The following is a 27,729-nucleotide window of genomic DNA, read 5'->3' as shown; positions in this document are numbered from 1 at the left end:
AGCCAAAGGCAGATGCTCAACAATTGAGCCACCCAGGTGGCCCAGTATTTACCCTTTTTTGAGTGCTAACATTCTCAGAGTATTCATACAGCAGTGACAGGGAGTCTACTCTGCAATGCTCTGTCCATTGTAGAAAGTTCAGGACTTTTTCTCAAAATCCATTTATGCCGATGCTTTGCTACCCTTTGATATTTGTTGAATTGATTGTAACATTTGTATATTCTTGTCAAGGACTTCAGAGCCCCCACCCTGTTCTGCAGTCTAGTTTACTGTTCTTTGAAAGCTGGAAAAGCAAACCCCTGATGTAGTTGCTTTTTGTGAAGTGAAGAGCATCTTGGCTGCCTCATAAATGTATCTCCTTAACAGTTCTTGAGCACCTACTACATGCCAGGCACTGAATCAGCTGCAGTGCCCCAGACAGGAGTCACACCTGTCCTGGTGACATTTGCATTCTAATGGGAGAAAGGAGTGGAAAGAGTCTACAGATGGAGAAATGAACAAGGGAAAGATTACCTAGTCTATTCATTTCCCCTTGCTACAGAAACAAAATCCTATGCATTTAGTGGCTTAAGACAACATGTATTTCTTCTTTTACAGTTCTGGGGCAGAAGTCTGAAATGCGTCTTACAGGGCTAAAATCAAAGTGTCCTCAGGTGCAGTTCTTTCTGGAGGCTCTGAGGCGAGGATCTGTGCACTTGCCTTTCCAGCTCCTGGTGGTTTCTTGTATTCCTCGGCTTGTAGCCTCTTCCTCCATTTTCAAAATACATCACTACAGGCTCTGTGTCTGTCATCACACCTTCTCTGACTTCTCCTATGTCCCTTTCATATGCACCTTTGTGATTACATCCAGTCAATCCAAATAATCCAAGATCATCCCCTCCTCCCAAAACCTTTGATCACATTTGCAGAGTCTCTGTGCCATAAGTTAACACTCATAGTTCCAAGGGTTGGACGTCTTTGGGGAACCGTTTACCAACCTACCATAGCAAGCGATAAGCACTACTAGAATGAAAATAGCATGCATGGCAGAGAGGGCCTAAAATAACACTTTCAGGTTGAGTGATGAAGGAAAGGCCTCTTTGAGGCGGTGTCTAGGCTAAAATCCAAGTCACGGGAAAAATGCTGGGGGGCGGGGTGAGCACACTCTAGGCTCAGGGAATAGCCAGAGCACCCGTTAATTCTGAGAGCCCCTCACTGAGCTGCGCAGTTGAGTTCAGAAGGTAAAACCCCAAAACGAGAGTCAATTTGGACTGTGGCTTTGAAAGTCTTACTGAGATTACCATCTGCAATTGCTTCTTACAAGTCTTGTTCTCATAAACAGGATTTTTTATTTTTTAAAATATTTTATTTATTTATTTATTAATGAGAGACACAGAGAGGCAGAGACATAGGCAGAGGGAGAAGCAGACTCCCTGTGGGGATCCTGACACGGGACTCGATCCCAGGACTCTGGGATCACAACCCGAGCTAAAGGCAGACACTCAACCACTGAGCCACCCAGGTGCCCAGGATTTTTGATTATTTACATTCAAGCAGGAGTTAAAAGTGGAAGCCTTGGGTGCCTGTGCCTGGATGCAGCACTTTCTTACCTGGGGGAAAACTGCTGAGCAAAGGGGCCGCTCCTCATCTTCTCCTGCTTCTCACCTCATTCCTTTCATAGATTTCACTTTCCTTGCTCTGAGTCTCATGGAGTCAAGTTTAATTTCAAGTTTGCATGAAACCAGCAAATGTGCTTGAAGAGCCTAATGCAAATTGCCTCTTGAGAGGTCTCCCACCTTTTTTCTAAAAAATAAATTTATTGGGGATCCCTGGGTGGCTCAGCGGTTTGGCGCCTGCCATTGGCTCAGAGCGCGATCCTGGAGTCCCGGGATCGAGTCCCGCGTCGGGCTCCCGGCATGGAGCCGGCTTCTGCCTGTGTCTCTGCCTCTCTCTCTCTCTATGTCTATCATGAACAAATAAATAAATAAATTTTTAAAAAAATAAAATAAAAATAAAAAGTAAATTTATGAAATTTATGTATGTATTTATACAGAGCATGAGCAGGGGGAGGAGCAGAGGGAGAAAGAGAATCCCAAGCAGACTCTGCACTGAGCACAGACTCCATCACAGGGCTCAATCCCACAATCCTGAGATCATGACCCAAGCCAAAATCAAGAGTAGGATGTTTAGCTGACTGAGACCCCAGGCATCCCTCCCACCTTTTTACATCTACAGCAAGTTTGACTGTCTCAACTACAGCTTCCATTGCGGTCCTCCTTAAATTATAGTTCTTACACATGTATTAAAGGCTTGGGTCAAGGCCAATTCACTTTGCATTCCTACACTGTCCCCCCACCCCCCAGCAGAATGTCTGGCACAGAGCAGATAATCAATATTCACTTGTTCTTTTGTGCAACAGACACCTACTAGGCATCTATAGGCCAACTCCTGAGCTGGGAGCTGAACAGCCCTAGTCTTAATATCCATAATATCCATCCAGACTAAGAACTGACCATTCTGAAAGACTTTCTAAAGGACCAGGATGATCCTAACCAGGAAATTATTTCCATAAAGGAAAGTTAAATAAGACTGAGTATCTGTTTGCCAATTTGCATACAGTTATGAACCTGGTCCTTTGGTCAAATTTCAACCTTGGCAATCAAATCAGGCCATCTGAAATACTTGCTACTTTTATGATGGCTTGTAAATCTCTCTTTTCTGACTCTGAACTACACCGCTGAGCTGTGGGGTGTTAAAGGTTAAGCCTCTGCTGTCTTTCTAGCTCCTGGGTTGACTGACTTTTGCAGCAGAGAGTGAAATGACCCCGTTCATCAGAAGGCACAGAGGTTAGTGCTAAGACAAAAGGTGAACTGCAAAGTTAAGACACGGATTTTCAAGCTTAAATGAAAACCAGCAGACATACTTGGAGAGCCTAATACATATTGGTGGTAATTATAAGGTCATGAGTTCATCTCAATATGGCAAATGAAACCTACCTGGCAAATCTTAGGAGTCAAATGCTAGAAATCTGTTAAGGAAAGAGGCAGCTGCTTCCACTGCCTGCAACCTAGGGCTGATGTGTTGTTTCCCCCAATATCCAAGAATATATCATCTTTTAATTCCCAAGTATGATGTTTTATAACTTGCAAAACCTGATAACATTGTCCCAGAGTCCAAGGGGTTATTTCTAAGTCCAGCTGCATCTCTTTCTCCTAGTTCTCATCCCCACCACACACTGCCTCCTTTGTGTACATTTCCAATTGCACTTTATCACAAGAGCGGGTTAGAAGCCTCGTATCCTGACAGTTCATAAAATATGCAATTGCACCCAAATGAAAAAATTCAAAAACCAGAAGACCTCCTTGTTGGGAGGATGTCTCAGATATCAAGCCGTGGTTCCTGCTGGGAGAAGCCTGTTCTTCTGGATCCTCGGGGTTTGGGCTGGGGCTGGGGTGCCGACGGATTAGGGAGCCTCAGGACCCACGCACCTGCTCACACTGAGCGCCCAAAGGAAGAGTTACCTCCACAACAGGTCAGCTCATCACGGTTTCTTAAATCTAGTAAGGATCTCGTGAAGAGCACAGCTGTACTGCACTGAGTTAAAGCTCACTCTTAATGCAAAGTTTAAAAACGCCCTGCAGTTTCTGCAACCAGATCTCGGCATTTATTAAGTTTCTAATACATCGGGAGCCTCCAAAACTACAGGTGGCAGCCCTTTCCTCCGTCTCTGAGAGCCCATGCCCTGGTATCTCTCCGATCTTTGGCGTCAGCGAGTGAGGTGCTCAGGACGAGGGTCAAGCAGGGAAATTGATACAACCGGGAGAAGTGGCTCCCTCTTCTCGCAGCCCCCAAAAGACAGCACTGAGGGGCACCCGGGGAAAACATGGGTCTCGGGGCCTCACCGCTCCCCGTGCGGGCTCTGTCCAAGAAGAACAGCATCGCGAGGTACCGACGCCTCGCGGGACCCGAGGCCGAGGCGCTGCGTCACCAGGAGCTCTCTGACCGCCGCAAAAGGGCGAGGGGTGGCCGCCCCGCTTCGGGCGCCTCAGGTGGGGCCGCCCCGCCCATTCGGCCGCGCTCGCCTCCGCCCCGCCCACCCCGGCTCGCTGCCCCGCCCACCCCGGCTCGGCCCGCCTTCTCCCCGCCCGCCCCGGCTTGTCGGCCGCGCCCACCCCGCGCTCCTCAGGTGGGGCCGCCCCGCCCACCCCGGCCCCGCCCGCCCGGCGCGCCTCAGGTGGGGCCGCTCCGCCCGCCGCGCTCGCCCAGCCGCGTCAGGCCGCTTCTCCTCAGTTCCTCACGGGCGGCGGCGGCGGCGGCGGCGGCGGCGGCTGCGCTACAAGTTTTGACATTTTGGCGGCTTAGGAGCGCGGCGGCACTTCGGCGCCGACGGCTGTGGCAGTAGCCGACCCTCGAGGGCCCTTCAGCCGCGCCCCGGCGCTCCCGCCTCCCAGGCTTCGGGCGGCCACGAGGCCCGGCCGCGTCCTCCCGCGTTGGCTCGCCGGGCGGCTGCAGCCATGTCGCGGGGGCCGGAGGAGGTGAACCGGCTCACGGAGAGCACCTACCGGGTAAGCGAGCTCAGCACGGCCGGGGGTGCGGGGAGGCCGGGGCCCATGGAAGTCGGGGGGCTCGGGGAGGCCCGGGCCGGCTCGCGGTCGTCGCCGGGGGGGAGGCAGGGACGAGGGGGGACTTCCCGCGGGAACACCCTCCCCGCCCCCTTCCCGGCGCTGGAGACGCCCTCCTGCACTCACCGCGCCGCGGGACGGGTAGAGGGGCGGGGGACGGCGGAGGCGGGAGGGGTCTGCCCGGTGCCTGGGGGCCGCGGCCCGCTGCCCCGCTGCCCCGCTGCCCCGCTGCCCCGCTGCCCCGCTGCCCCGCTGCCCCGCTGCCCCGCTTCCCCTCCGGGTGCGAGTCGCGCCGGCGCGGCCGCCGCGCCCGAGCTGCCCGGGACGCGAGAGAAGCGGCGGGGTCCGGCGGCGGGGTTCTGGCCGCGCCGGGGGCGCCTCTGGGGGGCGCCGCGGGCTCCCGCCGTCCGCTCCCGCCGCGACCTGACGAGATCCACCTAACCTTCAGGAACGCCTTGACGGTCACTCTTCTGAACTTGCGTTTCTCGCGGAAGAGCGTTTTTTCCCCAGAAACAGACACAGATTTAGGATTAGTGGCCAGCGAAGTACTTGTAAATGAATTCCAGTTGAAATAAGATACGTGTTTAATCATCTGCAAAACGACTTTGGTTTTAATTCGGCGTCGGCTCGTCGAACACAACTTCTCCAAATTGCAGCCATTTTTAATGCCCGCAGTGTGGTCACTTTTATAGATTTTATTTTTAAGCCCTCGTGCAAGGTCTGCGTGAATTCCTGAAATCAGAGAGGTTTATTGCCTGTTGTAGGATAAGAATAAGGAAAAGCTTGAAAGTACACGCGTAATCTATCCTTTGAGTTCAAAATACTGATTCCCTTAATCGGAAATCAGGCACAAATAGGCAACGTGAATTATACTTCTTGGATAGATATGGTATCCATAGTTGACACAGCATTTTTGGTCTCTAAGTGACTGTATTGTCTTAATAGAGGGCAATTTTTAGAATTCCCAGAAATTGGAATGTTAGGATTTTACATCTGTATTGAGTTTGTTAATATTTTAAATGATTTCTGAAGATGGTTGGGGTTGACAGTGTGTAAATAAAACATTTTTAGACTTGGGGGAATTGGAGCTACTCTGATAACTGTCAGTTAAGGAAAGTATGCAGTTGAGGAACGCAGATCATTGCAGATTTCAGGCAGTCTAAATATCCAGTGGGGCACAAAACCACGTGAACACCAAAGTTGCCTCCAAGAAGACAGGCGCATCTATCTTTGAATCTAGGATGATAGATCAATTTGAGACAAGCAATCAGATGCTCTGAAGTAACTTTTGCTCCCCCCCCCCCTTCCCACTTCTTCCTTTCACTTTTAACAATGACTCAGTGGAGGGGCTGTACCCAAGTGATTTGTAGTGCCACAAGTGCCAACCCCAAAGAACTGGGGCAGGATGCAAAACGTATGGATTTCACAGTTTGAGTTATACATATTTATAGACAACAGGCAGTGTAGGTCATTTTTATGGTTTGAGAAGTTATACACTGAACATTAGAGACCAGTTACTGCTCTCCATTCCCAGGTGTCTTAAAACATATTAAAAGCTCACAAATGTGGGACACCTGGGTGGCTCAGTGGTTGAGCATCTGCCTTTGGCTCAGGGCGTGATCTCGGAACCCGGATGGAGTCCCACGTTGGGCTCCCTGTGGGGAGCCTGCTTCTCCCTCTGCCTACCTCTCTTCCTCCCTCTCTGTGTCTCTCATGAATCAAAATTTTTTTTAAAAAAATCTTTAAAAGCTCACAAATGTTTATTGATAAAGTTTAATCACCATTTTTTCATTCACGTTTTGGGAACATGTTTTTTTATGTTGAGTGACGATAAAAGAATTTACAGCTCCAGACAGCAAGTATATATATATAGTCTACGAAGTGAATACTGCTGGCTCATGTTTTGGCTATGATGGAAATGCATAGTGAAATTTTACATTTGCAGATCTGATTGAAATCCTGAAATCCTTCACCACCACCTCATTGAGTTCTTCCCCACCCCACCCCCCTGACAACCAAAGCTAAAAACAATTTAAGCTTAATGTTGTAAACTCACAGTGTGATGAGTCTAGTTATTTAATTAAATTAATTCATTTTATTTTTAGAGAGGGAGGGAGGAGGATGGAGGGGAAAAGGGAAAGAGAATCTTAAGCAGCTTCCATGTCTAGCACGCAGCCTGGATGCCAGGGCTCAATCTCAGGACCCTGAGTTCATGACCTGAGCAGAAATCAAGAGTTGGATGCTTAACTGACTGAATCTAATTTTTTTTTTTAAGCGATTTCCTTTATGTTACCTAACAGTCTACAGTGTTTTGCTAATAGAAATATAAGCAGGTGTGTTGACAAAAGCACCTGCAAATGAGATTTAATGACTTGCTAGTATGGATTTTAGATTTTTTTTTTTTTTAATACTCAAATTTCTCCAACTTTGAAATAAAGGAATAAATTCTTTGGGGAAAAGTAGGGGATTATAAAGTGTAATTCTCTGTATGCAGTATCAAATATCTTTCAGTATTTATTTACACATTTGCTGAGTTTTCTAAAATGTGTACTTAGACAAATGACTACTAGAGACCCATACTGAATCCCAGGAGGATGTGTGTTTTATGGCTTCATAAACAAATGGTATGATAATAAGCCCCAAAATGTCAAGTAATGTTACTGTTGCTAATTAGAGTTCAGCCAAAGATTCCTCCCCATATCCACATAGTATGCCCATAATTTGCCCTCAATGCTTACTTGTGATTTTGCATGGTTTTCTGATGAGTACATGCTTTAGTGGTATGAGGAAGAAGTAAAGTTCAAAAAAACCTTTAATTAAGAGTAACCACAACCTTCCTAGAACTTACAACTGCTAAAGTCTTAGGAAGTTGAGGACAGATGAGTATGAGGTCATCTATACCTATTTTACTTTTGCTAAGCAGCTGCGAAGAGGAAAAATGTCACTTAAAAAGGAGGGAGAAAAGGGCACATAAGTCTTTGTTTATTTTTTTTTATTTTTTATTTTTTTTAAAGATTTTATTTATTTATTCATGATAGTCACAGAGAGAGAGAGAGAGGCAGAGACACAGGCAGAGGGAGAAGCAGGCTCCATGCACCGGGAGCCCGATGTGGGATTCGATCCTGGGTCTCCAGGATCGCGCCCTGGGCCAAAGGCAGGCGCCAAACCGCTGCGCCACCCAGGGATCCCAAGTCTTTGTTTAAATGTCATCTTCTCAGAGAGGTCTGCTCAAACAACTCTTCAAAATTGTAGACAACACCATCCATCTCCCAGTCCCACCCAACTTTACCTTTCCTGTGTAGTGCTTAGGACATTTTACATGAACATTCATTTATCTCTCATCCCTCTCCAACTAGAATATTAGCTCCCAAAGGAAAAGAGCTTGGCTTTGTTATATTCTGAACAGTTACTGGGCATGTAGTAGGTGTGCGGGTTTGTTGATTATGTGAACATTTATTTGATTTATTTAGTAAATACCTAGGCTATTACTTGATACTTTACATAGAGCATTTGTTTCATTCTAGTTATACATCAACCCTGGAGGTGGATGTGGATTTTGTTACTTTTGAGAAACTGAGGCCCAAAAGTCTAGGAGGGACCAGTATCCACATGCTTTTTACCCTGCCAGCTTCCATCCCTCTCCTTTTTGAAAAGTAGTTTAGTCTCTAGTGAGCAACAAATTCACAAATCAAATGCCTTTTCATAATTTGGTGATCTAAGATGTCAGGATTTTCTGCCATTTTGTCCACCATCTTTGTTTTGAACAAAAATTTGTTTAATAAAAAAATGAGGTACTTTTGTTCTTTAATCGGGTCAAGCAAGCATCTCAGCATGTATACTGGGTTTTGTTTTTTTAATGGTTCTTTATTTTCTGGACTTGGATTTAATTGGAGATGTGGAAGTGAAAGTCCCTACCTAGTTGTCTTCCAGTGTGGACTGTGGTATACAGGTCCAGCTTGTGAAGGTTTCAGTTGTCTTGTGTGTTTATTGCAATAGCTGTATACACTATTTGATCGCTTCATCTGTTCCCAGAACACTACTTTCTTCAGGTATGCTGAAGATAAAATGGGATTTGCAAAGGCCCAGACATTGCTCTTGGCTCCATGATGACCATAAAAGGGGACAGTAAGAATCAGGTGCCAGTAGCAGCAGCAGAAAGAGTTGCCAGGTATCAAATATTAAACTAAACAGCCCCGTATTGTAGCTTTTTGTCTGGTAAAATGAAAATAGAAAGACAAACAATGGTTGTCTTTTTCTGTCATACATTTTTTCCTGATTGGAAAGAGGTTTTAGAACTATGATAACATTATTACTATGTAGACAGAGCAATGTCCTTTATTATGAAGCTTGGGAGGCTGGGAACACTTGGCCAGGTGATACCATTTATAAGTTTCAGGTTGCTTTTGAGTTTACATTTGTTACATTATTCCAGTAATGGGCATTAATTCTTGCCTGGCACTTCCGTTATAATGAGCCACAGGCAGACCTGCAGGGGAAACCTAATGTGCATGGAATTCCAACAAATTGGATTTTTGTTTTTCATCAGCATTCCACACAGCTATTTATTCTGTAGTTCAAAAGTAAAAATTATTATAAAAGCTACAGAAACATTAACTTATCTGTTGACATTTGCAAGTAAATTTTATTTCTTAAACATTTTATTGAATTATACATTTTGAAAGGTGTGCTTTGGTGTATATAGCTCACAAAATCCTCTCTAACTAAAAAAAACAAAAACAAAAACAACCCAAAAACCCAAAATCATCTCTAACTGAACACATGTGTATAACCAACATCCAGATCAAGATACAAACCATGACCAAGCCCTCCTGAAGTCCCTTTTATGCCCCCTTCCAGTCACTGTGCTTCCTCCAGGATAACTACTCTCTTTAACGTCCAACAGCACTGATTAGTTTGGCCCATGTCATCTGACGTCTTTCACCCAATGTGTTTGTAAGATATACCCCTGTTGGAGTAATTGTAGTTCATTCTTATTACTGTGTAGTGTTGTACTAGGCAAATATATCACCATTTATCTATTCTCGTGAGAGGCTTTCAGATTGTTTTCAGACTACTCCAGGATATTGTGAATAGTGCTGCTATGAACGTTCTAGTACATGCCTGATGGGCATAGGCCCTCATTTTTCATGGGTATATGCATACATGGGAGTGGAATTGTTGGGTTATAAAGTATTTGAGTATTTAGCAGTTTTCCAAAATAGTTGTACCAGAGTTCCAATAGCTCATTCTTGGCAACAGCTGATAATTTCTTTCCTTTTACTTTCAGTGTGAATATTCACAAAAATTTTGGAAATTTTCTAGTATCAGAAAAATACAGTTTGAGTGTATGCAAATAAGATTTTAAAATTCAAAACAAAACTGCCCCAGGTTTGCTGGTTGGATGCCTGCAGTGCAATCTGCTGAAGGCTGACTCCCTAAGGGGTACTTCCGGTCAGAAAGTAGAACCTAGAACCTAGGGAATGTGGGTCTGAGAGAGGCCATTCAGCTGTGGTATTCAGTAAAGTAAAACAAATTTAAGTTTAGTAGGCTCTAAAACTATTGTAGTTGAACACATCAAAAGGTTTTATTGCATAAGGGGTTTTCAAGGCATAGAAGAGCCATGTTTTAACAAATGAATGCTGGGGCAGGGGTGCAGAGTTACAGTTAATTGAATTTTCTTGTTCATTTGAGTATTAAAGCACCTTTCCCTTTCTTTCTGCTTGACTTCTCTTGAAAATGTACTTACTTTACTATTATGGGCTTAATAGACTAGTTTTTTAAAAAGAATTTCAGTGAGTTACAGTTAAGAGGCTTCAAGACTAATAGTACTTTCTGAAGGAAATGACCATTTTAATTTGGGTCTTTTCCCCCACTTACATTGTACATGCTGGAGAACAAATCCCCCAAATCCTGCTTCTCAGCATTTCCCACATTCATATTATATGTTTTTTTTTTAATTTTTATTTATTTATGATAGTCACAGAGAGAGAGAGAGAGAGGCAGAGACACAGGCAGAGGGAGAAGCAGGCTCCATGCACGGGGAGCCCGACATGGGATTCGATCTCGGGTATCTAGGATCGCGCCCTGAGCCAAAGGCAGGCGCCAAACCGCTGCGCCACCCAGGGATCCCCATATTATATGTTTTTTATGTGTGTGTTGGTTTTAATCTCTGAGGCTTTTTAAACTGTATTTTTCTGATACTAGAAAATTATTCACAAAAATTGTGGAATTCACACTGAAAGTAAGTCATCTGGATCTCACAATCCAGAGAGAACAATATTAACTCTTACTGTCACACTTTGTGATAGTTTTTAGTCCATCTGTCTGTGTCAGTCAGTAATCTGTGCCTCATCAGCTTGCTGACTCCACAGTATTCCGTTCTTTATCAACAATTTATTGATCCAGTCCCCTTTTACCGGACATAAGATCGCTGCCAGCACTTTGCTATTAAAGCACTGTACCAAACATCATTGTAAGTAAAGCTTTGCATAAATCCGGGATGTTTTCTTTAAGCTCAATGCCCAGAAGGGAGTTGTGGGTCAAAGGGTAGGTGCAATTTAAAGCATATTTGCTACACATTGCAAAATGCCCTCTGGAAAACATGCCCCAAATTATACTTAATCTGATTCTGTGAGAATGTACCTTTCTTGAACCCCAACCAATTAAGTAGGTCTTTCAAAGCCACTTCCTTTTTTATAACCTATACAGGGTTTTTTGTTCTTGTTTTTTTAGTAAAACATGTATAGCTATAATGTATAATAGCATGTGAACATTGACCAGGATGATACCTGAGATTCCACATCTTCTGCTATTGAGTATAACTTCCCCCATAAACTTTGTACTTAGAGATGTGTACAGAATAATTATAGCTCTGTGGTTCTTGAGGCCTGTGTATTTTCTTATTTTCCTCAGCCTTGATTTTATACTTCAGACCTTGAGTCTGTCTTTCTGGTTTATTATTATTTTAGAGACTGTGTTCTGGTTTTAATAGCTGCCTCACATCCTTATGGATACAGGTGAGATTTATGTAAATGAGATAAAAAGTTGCTGGTTCCTTTCTCATTCAAAAATAAATGAAAAATATTACCAGGAGGTGTTCCCAATCCAAGGAACAAAACAAATGAGCACTTCTCAGAGATCTGATTGCTCCCAGCCTTTTAGAGCTACCTGTGCTTTAAGGAGAGCAGCCTAGGGGTAAAGATGCCCTCAGGTTTATTGCTTAAACTATTTATATGGTGCTTTGGAGGTTTAAAAGTCCCTAAACAAGAGCAATTTCTTCACTAAAAATACCCAAGTATAGCAGAGGTTAAACTATAGGGCAGGGGGAAGGAGACTTACTTGTCACTTTTATTCTGCCTTCTAGAGTGTTTACATTTTCTTTTGTAAGTGGATTACTTTTATAATTTTAAGCTTTTAAAAAAGAAATTGATGTACCATTTTAATGGGTAAGAAGTTTTGAAAACTAAGCTAAAATGTGCCATTTTCTGACCTTTCAAAGATAAACCTAAAGTCTCACTGTTTTTCTCTTAATTACTGCTTATTGGAGTACATCTTTAACATTTACTAACCTGAGACTGAATGCAGCAGAAGAGAATGCAACAAAACCGAGAACCCTGAAATTCCAGTTCTTATAGCTATCTTTTAAGAGTCTTTTTCTGATGTTATAAGCAGCTGATCCTTTTAGATGCAATCGTATACTTGAAAGGTATAAAAGCAGTAATAACAAGGACAAGAAAAGGTACAAAAGTAGTAATAACTTGTCAGAGGTAAGTAAGGATAAAAGTTCAGATGATTAGAACACATAAACATGTCTAGAATAATAAACATGGAAAAGGTTGGAGTTGGGGGTCAGAACAGATCTCAGATGATGTATCTGGCTACCAGCCACTCTAAGTGCTTCTCTTTGGCCTTGAGGCTGGAGCAGCCCCATCCTGAGTTAGGAGAAGGGAAGCCTCTGCCTGTGTGGAGGGAGACTGCAGGAGACAACCCTGGTCATCTTCGTATTCTTATCAGGTACATACAGATGCATGAGACCTAAGCTCACTGACCAATCTGTTACTGGGCACAGAAACTCAAATGGTAAAGGAAAACCGGGAAAATCACAATGATAATTCCTTTTACTTAAGTGCTTTTATATGTATATATGTCATCTATGTATATATAAATATATATAAAAAGATAAATATATATATGTTAAAATTAAGCTCTATGCCTACATGGGGCCTGAACTCATAACTCTGAAATCAAGAGTCACACACTCTACCAACTGAGAGTCAGCTGGTGCCCCTATCTGTGTGGGTTTGTTTGTTTTAATAAAACTTGAATGGTTTTAATTGATCAAATGGTATATTTTGTCATGGGCTTCATCTTAACGCTCAGAGCAGCTTGGTGCAGGACATCAACATTTCTAAATGTATAAACATGTAAACACATTTAAAATATGCAAAACGTTCTTACAGGACACTCAGTCCAATTGTTAAACTCTTTGAGAAGACTGCTTATGCAGCTAACCAGTCCATTCTTTTGTCTTATCCCAGATTTTTGTATGTACTTAAAGTCATATTCCTCCATTTGACCTTGTGCTTCAATTTTCTCATCTGTACTTAAAGATAGTAGTATCTACCTCTGGTTATTGTGAAGATTGAACACTATAATACATGAAAGCTCTTAGTGTGTTAATTGTTAGCAGAAGCATGTGTTTACTGGAGTGTAGCCACCATAAGAGCATTGATTTTCATCTATTTTGCTTACTGCTTATCCCCAGTATCTAGTAGACTGACTGCCATAGAGGCAGCGCTGAGTAAATATTTGATAAAAGAATAGTGTTGATATTATTGGTACACATTTTTCTGTCAATGAGCTATACACTTCTTGAGGGTTTTTTTTTTTTTTTGAATCCCTCAATTCTGTGCACAGAACTCAGAAAAATTTGTTGAATACGGAAGATCTATGTTTATCACACAGTTGTAGCTAAAATCCTCACCTTGGTGGCCAGGGGGACTGAGCTAGCACTGGTAGTAATAGCTATGATGTTCTGAGCACCTGTTACAGATGTGCCAGTTTTCCTATGTACCACATTTGTGCCAAGCACTATGATCACCACTAGGAACCACACTGGAGAAGAAAACAGTCTGTGCTTTTCTAGAGTTTATGTCTTATGACAGGACAAAAATGCCAAAGTTTTCATCTGTCCAGCATTTCCCTTCCACCTTGGCTTGCCCAATATTGTGTTATGTTTCCTTGCTTCTTCCCCACCCTCTCTCCCAGGGATCCAGTCTTTATCAATTTAGTTCTTTGGACTTTATTTTATTGGAAGAAAGGGAGAAAATAAATGCATGTGCAGGTTAAGTTCAAGAGGAGTTTTTAAGGCAGGTTGTAAGAAGTCTTTGGAAAGTTGGGTATAAATAAGAGAATTAGATGAGAAACAAAAAAAAAAGTTTTGATTCCTCTCACTGGTATCTGAGAACTACATGTAATGAACTGAAAGTATTTTTAAATTATGTTTTTGAACAGTATTTTTCAGATTGCAAGGGCTGCAGGCTTAAGATTTATTTTAAGCAAGCACCCCGGTGAGTTGGGGGAGGGGCAGAGGGAAGGAATCCCAAGCGGACTCCTCATTGAGCAGCATTGAGCACAGAGCATCGTGCTGGGTTCAATCCCTCAACTCAGACCATGACCTGAGCTGAAATCAAGAGTCAGATTCTGGACACTTCACTGAGCCACACAGGTGTCCCAGGGCTGCAATTTTAATGCAGAACAGAATAACCCATCTTACAGGGCCTGGGTGAGGGAAGTTCAACTAGAATTATTTGAGATATGATGTAAGAATAGCATTTGGAACTAAAAAGAGAATGTTATTTGCTGTATGAAATCATCAGTACTTTGATCTAGTAAAGTTCCTGTTGCATACTTAAGGGCTTTCTAAACAAATGCAACTCAGCACTTGAGAATGCTTTCCTGTAAATTCGTTGCTTGCTTTTTATTCCATGACACACCTTTTAAAAACAATAAGTAGGCAGGTAAGAACGCTCAACCAAATAGTCTAGTGTGCTCTATAGCCTTCAAAGTATATATCTGTTGACAGCTATTTTAAACCCAGTAACTTGGGCAGCCCGGGTGGCTCAGTGGTTTAGCGCTGCCTTCCGCCCAGGGCCTGATCCTGGAGACCTGGGATCAAGTCCCACGTCGGGCTCCCTGCATGGAGCCTGCTTCTCCCTCTGCCTGTGTCTCTGCCTCTCTTTCTTTCTCTCTGTGTATCTCATAAATAAATAAATATCTTTAAAAAAATTTTTAAAAGACAGTAACTTAATCATTGCTGTTTCCTTAATAGATACTAATTTGTGATAAAATTATGTATTTCTGATATATAATATTAAAGATATTTGCATTTATTTTTAACATGTCAATCTGAATTGCCTTTTTTTTAAATACCTGTCTCCCTATTTTTTTAAAGATTTTATTTTTTGACAGAGAGGAAAGCACGTGGGTGTGCACACAAGCAGGGGGAGTGGCAGGCAGAGGAAGAGGGAGAAGCAGACTTTCCATGGAGCAGGGGGCCTGATGCAGGATTCTGTCCCAGGACTCTGAGCTATCTTATACCTGAGCTATAAAGGCAGATGCTTAACCAACCGAGCTACCCAGGCGCCCCCTGTTTCCCTGTTAGACTATGCATTTACAAGAGCTAGAATACTTTCCTCATTCATCTTTGTGTTCTGTATGTCCAGCATAGGACAGGGTTCACTTCATTGTAGGTATATAAAAAAGATTGAACACATACATATATAGTAGTTTCAAAGGCCCAAACATGAGAAGACTTTATAGTTAGTGGAATGAAACCTAAATACATGTTGTATAAACTTGCCATACTACCCTTCTTACTCCCCACCCATAGGAGATACTAGAAGAGAGGCCCATTTTCAGATTCTGATTGAGAGTTATGTAATTGTCATCTTGGTACTGTAGCTATGGGGGGAATTATGTTTCCATTCTTAAAAATGGGAACCTGCACCTCTGTGAACCAAGCAGAAAAAAGAAAACTGATGTCTTCATAATTGGAATTTCAAGAAGTGATTTTTTTTCTTCATTCTCCCAGGTATTACTCCCTCTGAAGTGCAAGGTCCAGAAGTTACTTCAATTCTGGGGTAGGGTCCCCAAATACTTTGTCCCATTAAGGCCAGGGTGGGCCAGACATAGTTATAGTGTCTGATAGCTTGCTAATTGCTAAGGTTAGGAACGCCTGTTTTCAGCCCCAAAAGGTAGCTTCACCCTGCCATGAAAATCTATAACTTAGTCGTGTTCTATATAGCACCTGGACATTAGACCCAGTATAAAAGTGTGCATTTAAACTATAAGGGAAAGTGGTTTCAAGTCCAGGATCGAGTCCCACATCGGGCTCCCTGCATGGAGCCTGCTTCTCTCTCTGCCTGTGTCTCTGCCTCTCTCTTTGTGTCTCTTATGAATCAATCAATAAAATCTTAAAATCTACAGACAAATGTAAAACTTTTGTCTAGTATTTAAAGTAGAATGATACTTTGTACTATTGAACAGGATTCAGGCCATGACTTTTTCTTCCAGTTGCTTTATCAAGGATGGTCATGAACTCAGATTGTGACATGTTTCTCCCTCCCCAATCAAAACAAAACAATTGAGTACCTAGATTCTTATACTAATTTACTGAGTGGGATAGCTCTGGGACTGAATTCTCTTGATTGGTTTGATAATTTCATCCAAAAGGCTTGAACAGTTACAAGAACATACTTCTTTTCTCCTGCCAGTATGGGATCTTTTTAAGCATCTTAACTGCTTTTATTTTTTTTTTTTAAGATTTTATTTATTTATTCATGAGAATACACACAGCGCAGAGAGTCAGAGACACAGAAGGAGAAGCAGGCTCCATGCAGGGAACCTGATGTGGGACTCCATCCCAGGTCTCCAGGATCATGCCCTGGGCTGAAGGCGGTGCTAAACCACTGAGCCACTGGGGCCACCCTCTTAACTGCTTTTGCGTCTACAATTCTTGCTGCCTAAATGAGGAGAGAATAGAGAAAGTGGAGTTTGTGAAAGAAGTCTTTCTTTGAACAGTGAAATAAAAGGTCATGGAAATGTTATTGCTTCTGGTAATGTATCTTAAGAGGTAGCAATACATAATTTTCTGGATGATTACACTGGGTCTCATCACTCAGTTGGTTCTTAAGGAGCTCATGATCTAATAGGTGCTCTCAGAACCTTTGGAGAACATTCTTCCAAGAGAAGCTAAGCCCAAAGAGATGGCCCTGTGCTTTGCTGATCACTGGCCCAGCAGCTTCTCTTGCTCAGGTCATGTTGCAAGGGATGGAGCCATGTAACCCTGAGGGTGTCGTGGCTTCATTTCTGGCATGCCTTTTGCACTCTGAAGAACCACTTTTGCAGAAATAATTACTTATGGAACACCAGAGGGGCTCAGTCAGTTAAGCATCTGCCTTCGGGTCAGGTCATAATCTCATGGTCTGGGATCCTGGTCATCGGTGAGTCTGCTGTTCCTTCTGCCTACCCCCCTCCACCCACCCCCCAGCTTGTGTGTGTGTGTGTGTGAGTGTGTGCACGCACACACACAGTCTCTCAAATCTAAAAAACAAACAAAAAAACTTATAAACCAAAGCCTGGATGTGAGGGGGAGAGTGGAAAGGAAGAATGTAGGCAAAACAATGTCTAAGTCATAGAAACTTTTATGGAGAATTTTATCTGTGAGCTAAAGATTTCCAATGAAATTACCCTTACTGAAGGACACAGAAAGGATTTTTTTTTTTTTTTTGCCTGGAGAGACATTTGCCAAACTCCTTCCCCAATGATAGCTGGAAAGACAGCTGCTAATCCAGCAGGAGATTTGCCTCAAAATAGCTGGGTTATCTTTTTCTACTAATGGATCTAATTGATTTTCACTCTAGGAGGAGAAGTTCCTGCTAACAGGTACATGGGCATAAATGATTGCAGACCAGTAGGAGTTTTCTGTATGGTCTTGGACCAGCGTTCACAAAGTACAGTGGATGGCCTGCATCTCTGGCTCTTTGTGGGCAGGCTAGTTAGAACGAACCAAGGAATGAACAAAGACACATAGCTTTGTGACATTCCATAGCATTAAGGATTTAAAGCCTGAGCCTTTAGCAGCCTGGAACGTTAAGGAGAGTCAAGGGTTTTTGTTACTGCTATTTTCCTTTAAAAAACAAAAACAAAAAAAAAAGGCTTAATTGAAGTGTAATTCATTAAAAATCACTCACTATAAGTGTACAATTCAGTGGGGTGTTGTGGTTTTTTTTTTTTTTTTTAAGTAAAAGGAACAGAATTGTACAACCATCGCCACAATCCAATTTTATAACATTTTCATCATGCTATAAAGGTCCTTTGTGACCATGGCTGTCATTCTTCATTCTCATCCCAAGTCCCAGGCAACCTCTAATGTATTTTTGGTCTCTATAGATTTGTCTTACTAGGTATTTCATATAAATTGAATCATATAATATGTGGTCTTGTGTGACTTACCTTCTTTCAGCATGATGTTCATCCATGTTGTATGTATTGGTACATTATTACTTTTTATGGCTGAATAATCCATTTATGGGTGTACCGTGTTTGTTCATCTGTTCGCCAGTTGGTGAACATTTCCAGAGAGGGAGAAGCAGACTCCACACTGAGTGCCAGGCCTGACATGGGGCCTGATCCCAGGACCCTGAGATCATGACCTGAGCCCAAAGAGCCAGTTGCTTAACTGACTAAGCCACCCAGGTGCCCCTAACAAGATACTTTTTTGAGGGCCACGTTACTGTCTAATACTTAAAAAGTAATTTAAAAGCCAACTTGGAGAAACATAGAGTTGGGAAGGCAAAATTCACAAGGAAAACCCTGGCATTTTCAGATTTTGTAAGCTTGTTAGGACTTAGTAGGTATAGAGCAGAGCCTTACTACTTTTGTGACCCTCAGTTGGAGCTGTTACTTTGAGCTAATGAAGTTACAAGCAGTGTATTACCTCATGCCTGATTTTCATGGCTAATTGGCCCGCTGGGTCATTGTGTCTGTTGCATTATGTTCAGATGAGCTGAGGGCACACCGTGCAGCTTGATTCATCCATGAGCACATACATCTCTTCTGTAACAACAACAATAATCAAAAACTGCTGCTGAGTACATTTTGGGCATTGGTGGTCCAGGCACTGTTCTTGATGCCACAGGTCCTTGGCCTTATTTTATATGCAATTCCTGTTAAGGAAACACTAAACAGATTGGTTGTATCCTGTGGGGTAGTGAACAGCCTTTTGAAGGAAGAGAAGCAAGGAACAGAGTTAGGGGGTGATGGTGGGAGGTTAGAGGTCCTACTAGACATGGTAGGAGCCAAGTGGAGGAAAGTGTCTCAGAGGTTTGGAGCTAAAGACTGGTGGCTGGGTGTCCAGGAGGAGAGCCTTCAGGCGGAAGGAGAGCAAGTACAAAATCCCTGTTGTGGGAATGGGTTTGGTCTGTTCCGAGAACAGCCCAGAGGCCACTGTGCCTGGAGCACGGTGATTTGAGGCAGAGGAGGGAGTGGCCAGAGCCCAAACCTGCTTGATTATGGGAAATACACAGGCTTTGCGTGCCCTACCCTACTGTTAAAAGGATAACACTCTGATAACGTTAATCTGTGAGAGTTGAGGCTAAAACCATGATAATGTATGAGTAAACTACCTTTCCTTGTTTCTTTTCTATCAGATATTTTCAGTCATGTATACTTTTTTGATGCTGACAGGGGAAGCAGTTAAGGTTCTTTATAAAAGGTACTATTTTTCACTCATAGGAAAAAAAGTGTGACAGCTGGTTATGGGAGCACACGTTACTACAGCTTCTTTCTCCAGGGTGTTTGGTGGTATCTAACAAAATTGAAAAATTTGTCACATACCCTATGTCCTAGCAATTATTTTTCTAGGTAATTTCTTTGTACCTGTGTGTACAAGGAGATGTGTATAGTCCCTTGCCACATACTTTATATTAGCCAAAACTTATAAGCCATCTAAATGCCAATCAGGAAGTAAAGAAATTAGCCTAATTGATTGTGAGAGCTAGGAAGTCTGAAATCTGTAGGACAGGCTAGAAGCGTACACTGCAGGGCTTAAGCAGAATGGAGTCTTCCTCAGGGAAACCGTAGTTTTATTTAAAGGCTTTTCCGCTGATTTAAATGAAGTCTACCCAGATTATTGAGGATAATACTTAAACTGATTATAGATGTTAACCACATGTATAGAATTTCTTCAGAGCAACACCCACATTAGTATCTAATTGACTGACTGGGTACCTGGCATGCAGACACCTAAAGCTAGCTACCACAGTGGGAAGTTACAGAAGTAAAATAGGAATAGACCAGTCAATAGATAATGAGGTGGACAGCTCTTGGGAACATAATACTGAATAAAAAAATATAAGAGTGAAATGTATTATGATACCATTTATTAAAATGCACGAAGCAAAAGTATAGGTCATTTATAACTAAATATATGTACGTATAAAAGTAGAAAATGAACAGCATTCTTAATTGATAGTTCTCTGGGGAGACTTGGCCATGGTGGTTAAAGCATCCTGTGGTTTGGTAATATTGTTCTGCAATGTTTTAATTCCTTCACACTGAAGGAAATCAATATGGTAGTGTTAACCATTATACCTGTGAGGACACAGGTAGTTGAGGAATCTTTTTCTTTTCTTTTTAAGGGAAAGAAGAAGGTCACATATTTGTTTGCCTGAGTAGAATTGGTCAATATTTTACTGCTATTAGAAGATGTTCATAAAAAGTCGAGTAATATTACAAGAAATCCTCTAAAAAGAAAATAAGCATAGAGCCTGAAAAATAGCACTACATAAACATCAAAGTGTATCCCAAATGGAAAAAAAGGAATAAAATGTTCTCAACTGAATAAAAACACCTTCAATTTCCTTTGTACCCCACACTTTTTTTTAGAGGTTTATATATTCACGGTCTCTCTTGTCCTGATGTGATGCTTCAAGGTAGAATAGCCAGTATCACTTATTTTCATGTTACAGACAGGAAGTGAAGTATCTGGAAACATCTGTGGAAATGGGACTGTTCATCCATTTGAAGAGTTGACTAATATTTTAGAGTTTTTGTCTTGCAAAATTAATTACTACGATTGATTCGGTGTGCACTAAATGTCAAGTGCTTGGAAAAGCACATCAGTCTTCTATAAATAGTACTTATTATCTCACTGAATCTTCATACCCCACATGAGGTCCAAATGATCATTATTTACATTTTATAGAGGAGGAGATTGAGGCTTAGTGAGGTGGTGATTTAATTTGCCCAAGTTGTTTTCAGAGTTTTTTTATCCCGTGTTCCCCAGACCCATTGCTACTGGGATGGCAGGTAACAAATGATAGATAATACAAATTGATATATTCTGCAAGTTGATAGCTAGTAGCGTAGATAGATAATACAAACTGAAGGGAAACCAAAATACTATTTACATTTGGCTGATAAGCATTTTGTGTTTTATAAATTTGAATCTTGTGTATTTTTGCTGTAACTTAATGCTTCAAACAAAACATCTCTGTTGTCTTATTTTCCTTTACTTGGTTTGTGCTTCCCATTCAAGATGGGTATGGAAAACAGGATTCTTCTGACCATCTGTTAGCCTACAAGCAACTGCTCTTTTGCCAAATTTACTCACTAATATTTTCCCTAAAGGCAGAGGACATAATCAAGTACTGATGATGTTAGTACAGGAACAGCAGCTTCCAACAAACAACACAAGGAGGGAAGATGATTTTCAAGTGATGTCTATCAGGACATCTGGGTGGCTCAGCAATTAAGCGCCTGCCTAGGGTTGGGTGTGATCCTGGAGTCTTGGGATCGAGTCCCACATCGAGTCCCACATCGGGCTCCCTGCATGGAGCCTGCTTCTCCCTCTGCCTGTGTCCCTGCCTCTCTCTCTGTGTATCTCTCATGAATAAATAAATAAAATCTTTAAAAAAAAAAAACAAAAAAACAATCAAATGATGTCTATCTAGAAGTATTCCCCCACAGTTTATCCTTATTAACAGATAATCTTGTCACATGAAATTAGAATGTTCCTTGATTAGTTTAAGCATTTGTAACATTGCTGGATTAATTTATGAGATTGTATAGAATAAAATATTGAAAATTTCAAGGACAATTATGTTATCTGAAGTGTGTTATAAAACTCTATTTGAGATTTTTAAATCACTGTTAAGAGTTTATTCTAGTGTAAATATTACCCGCATTTTTCAACTCAGAAAAATAAAACACTGAAATATCAAATAATTTGTCCTTGGTCATGTAGAGAATTGGAAAAAGAAACCAATTCTTAGAATTTTTTAAAAAAAGATCTTATTTATTTATTCACTAGAGACACTGAGAGGTAGAGACACAGGCAGAGGGAGAAGCCAGGCTCCCTGCGGGGAGCCTGATGTGGGACTCAATCCCAGGACCCTGGGATCATGACCTGAGCCAAAGGCAGATGCTCAACCGCTGAGCCACCGAGGCGTCCCCAATTCTTAGAAATTTAAAGTCAGCTCAGTTTAACTATCTGCCTAGTCATAATTGTATTAATTTATGCTTCATAGTCTATAGTTCCATATTGGTAAAGGTAATAATATTTCAAAAATGAAAGAAAAATCTGAATAGTGAGGAAGTTAAAACCATCATGAGATTGTATAATTCATTTTAAAATTATGATGTGTAGGTCTACAGGAAGCAGAGAGAAATGAATGAGATAAACGGGCCAGCTAGAAATCTGGTGGAAAGTGCCTGTAGGTTCTGAGTAGCCTGTTTGTCAACATTTTATTTGGAACAGCTGACAGTTGATTCTCCTATCCCGCTGATTGAGCTTTTGTCTTAGAACCAATTCCTCTTCATATGAGACACAGCACAAGTAGAACAGTGATATCACCAGTTATTATAGCTTAGACTATCCATATTGATCTTTGAATGGAAATGAAAGTCATCGTGTTTGAAATTGGTTTGGGAAATTATCCTCCTTGCCCGCGGTAACAGATAGAATACATACTAAGCTTTTGTTATTGATTGTAACAAAATTGTGTTTCTTGGATCATTAATACCTTTTATACTTTGTATCTTAAACCTTTTATTCTTAGTGCCAAACCTAAATTAAAATAGATTAGTTAATTACTACTGGTGATTTTTCTCTAAATCCTAGGTTATATAAAAAAATTTAGGTCTTAACAAGCCTTAACACAGCATGTGACCTATGAAAGGACAGCTGCCCTCTCAAAAAAAATGTGGGACCCATCCAATTCACAAAGATATCCACTGCTACTTGTGAAATTTTACAGATCATGGAATACAAAGGCAGCACTGCCTTTTTGTTCCTGGGTTTAAAAATACATGTACTTCAGCTAAAATAACTAGATTAATGGCCAACAGCCAGGGTTGAAATGGATTTTCCACTGTTCAAAGGGGGCAAAGTTTCTGGGGGAAAAATTTCTGTACCTAAAGCTAAATAATGAGGAATTGAATGTTGAACTTAGAAGCTTAAAAACTCTTGTATTGTTTTCTCTGAAGCTTAATGTAGTTCCAGGTCTTATTAGTTAACCTGTTTTTCCCCAGTAGCATCATTTGGGTAGTGGTTTATGCTTGGTGTTAATTTTGGAAGTTCTCATTAATTCATTGTTCATATTTTAAGATAAGACCTAACATGTAAACATTTCAAGAATTTTATCAAGAAACCAAATTATATTTTTCCCTCATTTGGGTAAGCTGAATTCAGAATAATCTTAAAGAACATAGATCTGGGCTTCTTTTTATGACTGTTTATATGCTAGTAGACAGGGTTAGTTCTGTATCTTTTTCCTTATATTCTTACCCATTGAGACTTGGCCTCATAAGATTATTATAAGAATTTATTTTTATTTTTTTATTTTTTTTTATTACAAGAATTTAACATGGGGGCACCTGGGTGGCTCAGTGGTTGAGCATCTGCCTTTGGCTCAGGTCGTGATCCTGGTGTCCTGGGATTGAGTCCCACATTGGGCTTCCCATGGGGAGCCTACTTCTCCCTCTGCCTATGTCTCTGCCTCTCTCTCTTTGTCTCTCATGAATAAATAAATAAAATCTTAAAAGAGAATTCTAAATGTTTTTAAAAGTTTTTTCTTTTATATCAGAACTTATGTTCTCAACATCCAGACTTGGTGTCATAAGATTATTATAAGAATTTTTAATGATATTTGAAAAGTAGTATCTTTTTATTAAAAAGTGATTATTTTTTAATGAAGTTCTTAGATTTTTTAAATTATGAAATCTCCTACATTGCTGATGGTAATGTAAAATGGCACAGGCACTCTGGAAAATAGTTTGGCAGTTTCTTACAAAGTTAAACATACACCTATATGACGCAGCAGCTGAACTCTTAGATATTTATCCTGGAGATATGCACACTTATGTTCACACACACACACACACACACACACACGCAAAATATGTGTGATTGTCCATATCAGGTTTATTTGCAATTGCTGGAGACTATAAACATCCCAAATGTTCAGTGGGCAAATGTATGAACTGTGATACATCCATACTAAGGGATACTACTAGTCAAAAAAGGGAAAAAATTATTGATACATTGATACATCCATTGATATGGATGGTTCTTAAGGACATTGTGCTGAGTGAAAAAGTCAGTGTCAAAGGTCACATATTATATGATTCCATTTATATAACATCCTCACAAAAAAAAAAAAATATATAACATCCTCACAATGACAAAATTACAGTGATTGAGATCAGTGGTTGCCAGGAATGGTGGTGAGGGTATGGCTATAAAGGGGTAGCACAAGGGAGGGAGATCATTATGTTACGGGAACAATTCTGTATTATCACTGTAATGATGATTATACAAATCTATACATGTGGTAAGATTTCATAGAAACAGTGCACCCCTTTCCCAAATGAGTGATACAAAAATTGGTGAATACAAATAAAGTCTATAGTTTAGCTAAGAAGTGTTGTACCAGTGTCAATTTCCTGGTTTTGATAATATACTATGGTTATATAAGTTAGCATTGGGGGAAGCATACCTGAGAACTCTGTGCAGTTTTTACAACTTCTTGTGAATTTTAAGTGATTTCAAAATAAGCCTAAAAACAAGGGAACTGAGAAAAGATAATAGAAATAGCAGCTGTGGCCACAGATCCCTGTGATCATCAGGTATTGAGGCTTACCGTCTTGCAGAGAGACTAATAGGGGAGTCATCATTGGTTTTGGAGCTTTATGGCTACTGGTTGTGAATGCAGCTCAAACAGATAACTGGCTCTAATAACACAGGATGAATAGACTTCCAGTTAAGCACAACAGATTGACCATGACTTTTCTTTTTCTTCTAAGAATACATTGAAGAGATAGCAAGAGAACTTAAAGGGAAAGAGGGGGGGAACCTCCTAAATCCATATTGTAAAAGGCTGGCCAAAGGCCTAAGAAAATTTGGGGAAAATAGAAAATGGACAGAGGAGTAGTAGCTGCCTTAAGAAAACATAAAGAGTCTGCAATGGGAGTACTGATGAGAGCTGAACCATTCACCCCCAGAGAACTCCAGAGGCTGAGGAGCAGTCCCACAGAAGGTGGGGATGGAGGGCATACCTAGGGGTAGTATAGGAGTTACACAAGTTAAACTGCCCGGTTCCCTTTCCTACCCCAACCACCACTACTACCAGCAGCTCCCCCTGCCTGGCAGACTGGAGATTTAATCTTAGGCTATATTGAATCAGAGGAGTTCTCCATGTGAAAACACCAGCAGGAAGGAATAAACCTTGGAGTAGAGAGCAGGGGAATTCAGTAAAAATCAGCCCAGTAAACTGTGGAATTGCCAACCCAGTCCCCTTCCTGGTGGGGAAAGCTGACGACCTGGTGATTGCCTCTTCCCCTACCCTTGATGGGAAATGAGAAACTTCTCCAGAGAGAGTCAGTGGACTCTGGTTACTGTCACAGGGCCATTTTCTCTATAGCTGACTTGTCAGGTCACTCTGAAAAGTCATTTTGAATGAAGCCTGCTAATCAACAACTACCCTGTATACACACCCACACACACAAGCTTCCAACCAGCATTTTAGGGCTTTACTCTTAAATACAAGCTGACAGGGATCACCAGATGTTTGAGGAAAACCTCCAACACAAAAGACAGATGGATACTAAACAATGAAAAGAAATAATCAGGAGATAATATGGGAAACTGGAAGAAAATAAAAAATATTCAGTTTATTCAGATTAGAGACGATATTACATTTACAAAACAGGATGCTTTTTTGTTTTGTTTTATTATATTTATTGCTTTTATTTTTTAATACTTATATATCTTTAAAGATTTTATTTGAGAGAGTGTGTGCATGTGTGAGCAGAGGGGAGGGATAGAGGGAGAAGCGGACTCCCGGCTGACAGCTGACTTCTCAATAGCATAACTGGTTATTAAAAATAGTGGAGCAATATCTTTAAAATTCTAAGGGAGAATCGCTTTAGCTCTGTAATATTTAGCCCAGCAAAATATCAATCAAATGTCAAGGTAAAGATAATTTCAGACACATGGGGACTCAAATTTCATCTCTTATGCATCATTTCTTAGGTCGTTCTTGGAGAATGATCTACAGCAAATAGGAATAAATGAAGAAAGAGGAAGGTGTGGAGTCCAGTTAATGAGACCTTTAACACGGGATCAGAAAGGGACATGCAAGGGTAACAGCGTGGCAGGGACAGTCAGGCCAGACTGAGCAAGAGGACGAAGAGTCCTTGGAGGAAGTTCTGGAGGAAAATGGAAGATTAGTTGACAACTTTGTGCATTTGAAAAATAATACTGATAGATTTCTGCTAGATGTGATGGAGCATGTGGAAAAATTTAAGGTAGATTCATGGAAAACTAAGCTGGAGGGGAGGGGGATGGGATGATTGTTAATCCCAGGAGAAGAAAAGAGGTACCAAGAAAGGAAACCTAATCCTTATTACATTCCTTGCATTGTAGTGACCGATATTTACAAAGTCATAATAAACCCTGACTATTGACTTACCAGGAAATTGCCATTTAATTATATAGGAAAGATTGAGGTAGGGCAAGTGGGGTGATATGAAGAATTGAGCCCTCTTTTACTGTAGTAGAAAGCCAGTAGTTATCCAAAATTGAGAAATCAAGAATATTATCCAAAACTATGGTAGATAAACACAAGAAGAGCAGCTTAGTTGAAAGTGCTCATGGGAGTAAGTTCAGGTTTGAAGAAAGGTTGAGCCAGGCATTGTTTTTCATGATAAGCCTTTATCACTGTTTGATAGAAGTTATTATGTTCTCTCTGTACTGATTTATAAAGGAGAACCTTTTTATTCTGAAGAGCATGCGTATCAAGTATCTGCCCCTTTGAATGTTGTGTATTTTTCATTCTTTTTATTGCCTGGTCCTCTACAAACAGGGTTCACATTTTGACAGAGGACGTAAGGAGATTTGAGTAGTCTATTTGGAATGATTAATATTGTGAAGCTCATTATTCATAGGTGAAACAAATACATTCAGTCACCATGTGTTCTAAGTCAAGTTACAGCCCCACAGGAATGATGTGTTATCTGTACTTCAGATTTAGGATATTTTAAGTTTAGATCAACATTCTAATCAATTGCCTTAAATTATCATAGCATTTGTCTCTATGTTGATGACTTTCTAGTGCTATAGGAGTAATACTTTTAGAAATGAAAACCATGACATTTGCACAGATATGGCATCATGAAATCCATGAGAGGGAAACCATGCCTTCCCAGCTACTACTGTGTGCATAGAACCTACCACTTGATGTTACTCCACAAATACTTAATGAATAAACTGATCACTAGGGAAAAAAATGCCAGCGACCACCTAGACGGAAGGTTGCAGGCTGGACTGTATCCCAGAACTATCAGCAATACCCACCCTTATACCTTCTCCTGATAACTAAGTGTAGTAAAAACAAGATCTCTTAGAAATTTCTGTTCAGTTGATAATGAAAATATTGCTCATGTAATTAAGTTCCGGTCACGTGCAACTGTTTTTAACACTAGCCTGACAACCATTAACCTACTTAAACCGCAAAGGGAGTATCAGCTTCTGGGCCCCATAGCCCCCATGGGGTATGCTTTGTAG

At 41.1% G+C, this 27,729-nt stretch overlaps 1 protein-coding gene and 1 long non-coding RNA gene across 8 annotated transcripts in view; one reads left to right on the top strand and one right to left on the bottom strand.

Moving 5' to 3' along the window:
- The window catches only part of LOC140638905 (uncharacterized), an 81,613-nt gene extending 77,529 nt beyond the window's left edge, over positions 1–4,084 (bottom strand). The window contains exon 1 of one of the 2 annotated variants that reach the window (XR_012035862.1): positions 3,882–4,084. This is a non-coding gene — a long non-coding RNA (uncharacterized lncRNA). The remainder of the gene's footprint in view (positions 1–3,881) is intronic. The other variant, XR_012035861.1, reaches the window with a different exon arrangement.
- A 108-nt stretch (positions 4,085–4,192) lies between these two features.
- Positions 4,193–27,729, top strand: part of BAIAP2L1 (BAR/IMD domain containing adaptor protein 2 like 1) — an 87,237-nt gene continuing 63,700 nt past the window's right edge. For 5 of the 6 annotated variants that reach the window (XM_072836998.1, XM_072836997.1, XM_072836994.1 and 2 more), the window contains exon 1: positions 4,193–4,544. In XM_072836998.1, coding sequence (XP_072693099.1) covers positions 4,494–4,544 — 51 coding nt within the window. In that variant the 5' untranslated portion in view covers positions 4,193–4,493. The remainder of the gene's footprint in view (positions 4,545–27,729) is intronic. The other variant, XM_072836999.1, reaches the window with a different exon arrangement.

Source organism: Canis lupus, chromosome 8 (genome assembly GCF_048164855.1).
Source record: "Canis lupus baileyi chromosome 8, mCanLup2.hap1, whole genome shotgun sequence".
In the NCBI taxonomy this organism is placed as follows: domain Eukaryota; kingdom Metazoa; phylum Chordata; class Mammalia; order Carnivora; family Canidae; genus Canis; species Canis lupus.
This window is presented reverse-complemented; position numbering and strand designations above follow the sequence as displayed.